The sequence below is a fragment of the Carassius auratus genome, unplaced genomic scaffold (assembly GCF_003368295.1).
Source record: "Carassius auratus strain Wakin unplaced genomic scaffold, ASM336829v1 scaf_tig00017367, whole genome shotgun sequence".
Taxonomy (NCBI): Eukaryota; Metazoa; Chordata; class Actinopteri; order Cypriniformes; family Cyprinidae; genus Carassius; species Carassius auratus.
This window is the reverse complement of record NW_020524779.1, coordinates 60,393-68,112: the sequence shown is the minus strand read 5'-3', so window position 1 is coordinate 68,112 and position 7,720 is coordinate 60,393. Positions and strand designations below refer to the sequence as shown.

Here is a 7,720-nt window from a genome sequence, read left to right as displayed (position 1 = left end):
TAGTGTTTGTGCAATCAGGCAAGAGTCCCCAACTAAGTAAGCAGAGGCAAGGAACCAAAACACAATTGGTGACAGAAAATGAAGAACACCTTGGGAGATAGCAGGCTCATTTGGTGGGCCAGTTCTCCTCTGATCAGACAAAAGCAGTATGGTGTGCTTTAATTCCAGGCTGCATCACAGGTCTGATTGAGCAGAGGACTCGTGTGGTTCCTGTGGTCTTGTGCCGATGGTCGACGAAGGCTTCACAAGGGATCTGCATCTATGGCTCATCTAGTTGACATGGTCTCCGCTGACATTCAGGGCTGTAGAGGTCGTCTCTAGGTGCTGATCCACCATCTGGTCTGGATAGAGCCTGGATCCGTGTGGCTATAGTGACCCCTGAATAAGAATGAAACCAAATAATATTAGCGTAGATGCCATTCTTCATACAGTATAGCAGTACATCGAGTGCTATGGGAAGTGTTCCCGGTTCTGGTTGACCTGATTAATGCAGCCTAACCATCCTTTAATGGATTTGAATTATAGAAAAGTGACAGTGTATTGTGTAAACCAGGTTCAATTCAAAATGACAGAAATAATCAGTGTTGAGTACTCGAGACTCGGACTCGGTCTTGGACTCGGTCTCGAGACCGTATTTTAATGGTCTCGGTCTTGTCATGGACTCGTGTGCATTTTGACTCGGTATTGACTCGGACTCGAACATATTAGGAATCGGACTTATGCCCGAGTCCACTCGAGTCCCAATCAAACTATTTCATGATTATTACTGTATGTTAATGTTTCTTTAAATTGATGTATGATTGATACATCCAATGACTGGTGATTTTCTTTAGACGTTAGGCCAGCGACACACTGGATGCATGGCGCAAGCATCTCAGCTGCGAGGCGTGTCTGTTTTTAATTTGGCTCCCATGTTAACAGGTTAGAGCTTACAGACTGCCTGCGTGAGACGCGCGGAAAATGCGTGCATGCTAGAAATAGAACCGACGCCTATTTTCACGCGAACACGCGCGTGTTGGAAGCGTTTCCAGGCAAAATAAACTAGGAAAATATGTTTATATGTCACTTGTGTCATTATGTACACAAATACATATTAATTCATGACATTTTGATATTTTAAAGTCTATAGGTTGGCATAAATTCTGATATAAATGTAATTTAAAAAAATATAAATAAATAATTATCGATTTTCAAATATTGCACCTGTCAAACATACTCTATTTTGCAAGAGCCTGGTTTTTCGGCGGCCTCTCTCTATATCACCTATAGCAGAAGCAGCGCGCCAGCGCCGCGTCAGACACGCTTCTGGTGTGTAAATCATGCTTCAAAAAAACCATGCTTCTAGCACGCAGTAGAGACGCCACGCAGCCAGTGTGTCACCGGCCTTAAGTTACCCTCCTGCCATCCGCCTGTAGTGATCCCGCTTTCCAGAAAGCCACACTGCTACATTATTTCTCTCAACTGTGTTATTTTTACAAAGTAGGACAAAATGGTCACAGAAAAAAAAAAAATATTGTTTAATTAAATTATATAATGAATACAGACACAGACTGACTGTCTCAACACTAAACATCTCCCCCCGAAAAAATGTCTGACAGAAGGCATTGAACTTATATTGCATTTGATCCAGCTTTCTTCCCCTGGCACATACACACTTTTGGATGAAATTTTCCTGGACAGTCAGTCGGCTCTTGTGTGTATGCCTTCCATAACTAAAAAAAACTTCGACTAGTGTGTATTTTACCCTGCATTAAAACGCACCATCCAGTGAAATTAGCATTAGATTATCCGTTGCTGTTACAGAAAGTGATGAAATGGTAACTTTTGTCAGTCCCCGCTTCCTCTGCACCAGTAGAGAGAGTTTTTAGTCGGGGTGGATTGATCATGAGACCACATCGTGCTTGGTTGGGTAGCAGGATGGTCTCCTCACTTATTTTTTTGAAAAGTAATTATGCCCATCTTTAATCTTCACAACATCTAAAGTGCACATAATCCAAGACATTGTAAGGATATTAGCAGTCATTAGTTAAGCTTCAGGGTTAAAAGTTATGTAAAAGCTGTTACAGTTGAACATTTACAGGTATAGTGGTACAGTAATGTTACTTGTACTAGAAGTGTTATGTGGAATTACAATATAGAGTCGTACAGTAATATTATGTGTACTAGAAAGGTTATATGGATGTGTATAGTGGTACAACGATGTTATGTGAAAATGAGCACTTAATATTGACAAGTAACAATTCATAATTCTAATAAAATTACCTTTACACCACATACTATGTGGCCCTTTTACCCTTTATTGTTTCCATCATACATTTTACATACTCTTGAAGATTTCTTTAGGTCTTGTCTCAGACCCAATCTCTCTGGTCTCGGTCTTGACTCGGACTCGACCATCTCTGGACTCGATCTGGACTCGGACTCGAATGAGCTGGTCTCGACTACAACACTGGAAATAATACTACCATGTAATTTTAAATTAAGTAAGTTTAATATGTGGAGAAAAACAAGGAAAACTGAGTCTTAAGAACCACTGAGAATTACCCCGTTGCATGAGCTCCAGCGTTGCCAAGTCCGCTTATTATACGCGACTTTGGGCTTGTTTTTCTGTAAAGTTGATTACAAATATTGGTAGTCGTGGGTAGCATTTTTTTTAGGCTTGTTTCTAAAGTGTAGATGCTTATTTGGGCTTGTTCCCAGCTCCATAATAAGTTATCAAGCATCTATTTTCTATATGTTATACGTAGGAGTTCTAGCCTGTTCTCTCTGTCCCTCCCTTTTCCCCACACACAGGAGACAGAGTTTTTTCCCACCCACATCCTGCTTCTAACTGGCTCTAACCCAGATGGCAACGAGTACTAGCCAATCAGAGACAGAGCAGGGCAATCTGTTTTTTTATTTTCTGGTTAGGAAATCAGTGTCAGTGAGTGACGTAAACTTTAAATAAATGCGCGCGAGTTGCGACCAGGGGGCAAGGAACTCGACCGGAAGTTGAAGTCTGGTGGGGGCTGCCATCTTTTAGCAGAACTTCACTTGCGTTAGCAATCCCATTGACTCCCATTCATTTTGGCGTCACTTTGACAGCGAATAACTTTACATCTGAGGCGTTTAAAGACTCCGTTTGTCCATTATTTATTTCTAAAGATACACGACAATGTATAAAGGGCTCCATTACCTTCTATGTTACATTATGGCCCCGTATAAACAGTTTTTGTAAAAAATAGGCTAACGATTGCGTCATAACCACTCGGCTCTCTGTCGCATTACCGTAGAGACAGGAGGAGAAGCTCGCAGGCAATTAACTTAATATGGCGTACTGGCGTTACATTTTAAAATACTATACAAAATAATTAATCAGAATACTTACTCCTGCTCACTCACGACAAAGAACTCCCCGCTCAAGCTCGCCGTCTCTGTAAGATTAACGATGGCAGTTTGCACGCACAGCTACTAGAAGATTTACATCTGTCAGACAGGTTGCTGACGTCGTCAAGCTTCGTTTGAGTCTGCGCTTCAGAAACGGAAGTGCTAAAAAACGCTAAAAATGGGCTTCACTTGTCTCAATTGAGTTCCAATGGGGTCGCTGTGTCCATTTCTTTTACTGTCTATGGTTGCGACTGATGGTGACTGACTGGACTGTAGGAGAGTTTTTATTATGCAATAATAAAAAATTTGTGAATTCAGGATGATATTTTTTGTGTGTGCAAATTTTAATTATCAGATGTTTATTGTGAATATATGGTACTCGGATTAATCAGTCTATATTTGATATCCCAACAGTTTTCTAATGTTAAATAATATTTAAAGGTGGTTTAACTCCCTCTGGTGGTCATTTTCCTGAAGCTCAGGGGGAGAAAAATAAATAAACTGTACCTTGTGTGCAGTTTACCAATCTGTCCACATGGATGTAAACTGACAATCTGTACCCACAGTTAAAAATCCGTCTCCTCGAATTGTAAAACAGTGCACACAGTTGATTTATTTTTACCTTCCCAGAACCTAGGGGGGTTCTGTAGAAAAAGTTGCTTGTTTTGGACTTGTTTTCACAGGCCTGGTTGCTTATTTGTCTTGCGAGATCTGGCTACACTGATGAGCTCACACTTGCGCAAGTCTGGAGAATCATGATTGTTAATGAAGAGCGAGATACTATAACTAATTAGCTGAGATACAAGAGTACAAAAAGACCAATGTGCAGTATCTCAATAGTGTGATTAGCTGTTGGACAATGGCTGGAAGTTGGTGGCTGGTTCAGGTATTAGCACTGTGTGCTCTCTGTCATGCTCTTCCAAAGAAGGGTAAGTGGAGTAAACTGTCCCAGAATCCTCCAGCTCTGATGCTCCAGCAAACTGACCAGCGGCTTCAGCAGTCAGTTCAACAGACTAATCAGCAGCTTCCTCAGAAGATTCAGTTTCAGAAGCAAGTAGCGAAGGCTGAGCCTTTGGACAGATGTTCTGTAGCTGATTCTGAGCAGATCCAATGTGGACAACCTGGTATCAGTAGTGCTGAATGTGAAGCTATCAACTGCTGCTTTAGTGGACAGCAGTGTTACTATGGGAAGACCGGTAAGAGTGAGTCAGGGTTATACTCTCAGTTAAACTGATCCTCAACATGAACCTGCTCTTGTTCCTCTCTGTTCCAGTGACTGTCCAGTGTATAAGAGATGGTCAGTTTGTGGTAGTGGTGGCTAGAGATGTTACACTGCCTCGACTGAGTCTGGATTCAGTCAGTTTACTGGGAGGAAGTGACCCAGCTTGCAGTCCTGTGGGGTCCACACCTTCCTTTGCTGTATAAGGTAAAGGTAAAGGTAAGGTAAAGGATTTTATTGTCATTCCAAAGCATGTACATGAGCTGGAACGAAATTAGACACTGAGGCCCGGTTAAAACCATTCACAATAAATAACTAACTACTCACTCATCAATAAATACAATAGATAAAATAACAAATAATACAAGCCCATATTAATATATGGGTACAGTCTCTCCACACACTAAAAACCCTTAAAAATTAGCAGCATAGTAATAAAGTTAGTGCAATCTAATTTAGGACAGCAAGTTCAGTTCATCAATTCTGTAGTTTGTCAATATTAAAAAGTCTCACGGCTTCTGGATAGAAACTGTTTTTTAACCTTGATGTCCTAGCTCTGATGCTTCACAGCCTCCTGCCTGAAGGAAGAGGGTCAAATAGTCTATTGGCAGGGTGAAAGAAGTCTTTCATGATACTTGCAGCCCTAGTCTTGCATCTGTTGATGTATATATCTCCAATTGCAGGGAGACTACAACCGATGACTTTCTCTGCCGTCTTAACCACACGCTGTAGGGCCTTCCTCTCTGTTACAGAGCAGTTTCCATACCACACTGTTATACAAGATGTTAGGACGCTCTCCACCACACACCTATAAAAAGATGTGAGAACTGTAGTTCCCAAGCCAGCCTTTTTAAGCCTCCTCAGAAAATACAGCCTTTGATGAGCCTTTTTTACCAGACTATTACAGTTGGATTTCCACTTTAAGTCATCGTTGATATGTACTCCTAGATATTTGTAGCTGGAGACAACTTTCACCTCAGATCCCTCAATACAAATGGGAGGGGTGTGCCTCCTATTTGTTTTTTCTAAAATCCACAATAATTTCTTTAGTCTTTTCCACGTTAATCCATAGGTTGTTGTCCTTGCACCAGGCCACCATTTGTTCCACCTCTGATCTATAGGCTGACTCATCATTCTGAGAAATGAGTCCCATCACCACAGTATCATCTGCAAACTTGACAACATGATTACTCGGGTGTCTGGCTGAACAATCATATGTCAGCAGTGTGTACAACAATGGGCTCAGGACACATCCCTGTGGTGAGCCGGTGTTAAGAACAATGGTGGAAGAAAATTTATTATGGATTTTTACAGACTGTTTTCTGTTTGTTAAAAAGTCCAGTACCCAGTTGCACAATGAGTAACTCAGTCCTAAAATCTCCAGTTTGTGTATCAATGTCTGTGGAATGATTGTATTAAAAGCCGAACTAAAATCCATAAAAAGCAATCTCACATATCATCCTCACATACCAGTTCCCTGTGACTGCATGTGGCACAAGAGTGATGGTGAGGAGATGCTTCTGGTTTTATTCTGCATGGCCTATGATGGACTGGATGCCAACAGTGTTGCTATTTGCAGGAGGACAGTGGTTATGTGGTGTATGAGAACAGAATGAGCTCCTCGTATGAAGTGGGGATTGGACCACTTGGTTCAATCACAAGGGACAGTCACTTTGAGTAGGTGCTCTATGCTGGTCTTATTTGGTGGTCTGTAACAAATGCTACAAGCTCATGGTTTGTCCAGGCTTCTCTTCCAGTGTAGGTACTCTGGCACTTCTGTGGAAGCTCTGGTTGTGGAGGTCAACACTGTTCCTCCACCTCCACCAGTAGCTGCCCCTGGACCCCTCAGGGTGGAGCTTAGACTGGCCAATGGTCAGTGTGTCACCAAAGGGTGTGCAGAAGGTGTGTTCTTGTCCCATGTGTTCCTAGTATCTTTAGACTCCAGGTTGCAGCAGTGTTTAATCCCTGGTGTTCCTCAGGGGATGAGGCCTACACGTCCTACTACAGTGATGCTGATTATCCCATCACAAAAGTCCTGCGGGAGCCTGTGTATGTTGAGGTGCACATTATGGAGAGGACTGACCCCAACATTGTCCTGATGCTGGGACACTGCTGGGCAACTTCCGCCCCCAATCCACTCAGTCTACCCCAGTGGGACCTTCTGGTTGATGGGTGAGTAATGACCATGTTTATCCAGTTAGTCTGTGGCTTTTCTAACCTCCTTGTCCCTTTCAGATGCCCTTACCAGGATGACCGTTACCTGACCACATTGGTTCCAGTGACTGGCTCTTCTGGTCTTCAGTTCCCAACCCACTACAAGCGCTTCATTGTGAAGATGTTCACGTTTGTGGATCCCACATCACTGGCTCCTCTGCAGGAAACCGTATGCCGCTTTACTTTAACCTTTAGTGTTACTCCTGTTTCTAGATTTGACTTGACCCTCTTTCCTCCCTGTCAGATCTTCATCCACTGTAGTACAGCAGTGTGCCATCCGTCTTCTGGCTCCTGTGAGCAAAGCTGCGGCAGGACGAGTGAGTTCTTGCTCTCTCTTGACTAGAGGAACTGAGAATCTTCACTATTTCCCTTCACACTTCTAACATTTCTCTTGCAGGAAGGGACACTCATGTGAAGACCATCTCTAGTGAGCAGACGGTGGTTTCTAGTGGAGCAGTTATTCTGATCATGTGAATCTGGTCTCTTTAATAAACCGTGTAAAAACCAAGATGACTGTCTCAATAGTTTGACCTCACACACCGGAATCACCACCTGGAGGGAGACCCAAAGCTTTGCTCCACTAACCGCCAGTTATTTCTGCAGTTTGCATAATGTAGTAAAACGTTAAAAGGCAAGTGCAGTAAACGTCTTGTGTAATTCGTACAGACAAACATGAACACCATATAAACTGTCTGAAGTTTCACATAAATAGTTTCCTGACTTTGGTCTCTTAGTATTATGGCTTAAATGTATTAAGGCACATTAAGTGTTGCAGTGTTTGTGGCACGGTTTAATGACTGAAATATTGCAGTGGGTGTTTACTAGTAATTTGAAATCGCCAAAACTCGCATTTTGTTCACTTGAGAGGTAATCTAAATACTTGTGCCTGTGGAACGGCTAGAAAACTGAAAGGCTTGTGCT

General features: G+C 42.3%; 1 protein-coding gene across 1 annotated transcript; it reads left to right on the top strand.

The window, feature by feature from the left end:
* Positions 1–4,186: 4,186 nt before the first annotated feature.
* Positions 4,187–7,309, top strand: LOC113075644 (zona pellucida sperm-binding protein 4-like). The gene is made up of 9 exons (XM_026248324.1): positions 4,187–4,562; positions 4,640–4,787; positions 6,052–6,091; positions 6,165–6,262; positions 6,330–6,487; positions 6,565–6,757; positions 6,821–6,968; positions 7,044–7,116; positions 7,197–7,309. Exons 1-9 carry the CDS (start codon positions 4,226–4,228, stop codon positions 7,271–7,273), a joined length of 1,272 nt encoding a protein of 423 aa, XP_026104109.1. The 5' UTR covers positions 4,187–4,225; the 3' UTR covers positions 7,274–7,309.
* The last annotated feature ends 411 nt before the right edge of the window (positions 7,310–7,720 follow it).

Bases quoted from the DNA above. Each gene is read 5' to 3' on its own strand.
- LOC113075644 (XM_026248324.1), top strand. From the start codon at position 4,226: ATGGCTGGAAGTTGGTGGCTGGTTCAGGTATTAGCACTGTGTGCTCTC. The intron at 6,092-6,164 runs GTGAGGAGATGC...TGCTATTTGCAG, and splicing joins CATGTGGCACAAGAGTGATG to GAGGACAGTGGTTATGTGGT. The intron at 6,969-7,043 runs GTATGCCGCTTT...CCTCCCTGTCAG, and splicing joins TGGCTCCTCTGCAGGAAACC to ATCTTCATCCACTGTAGTAC.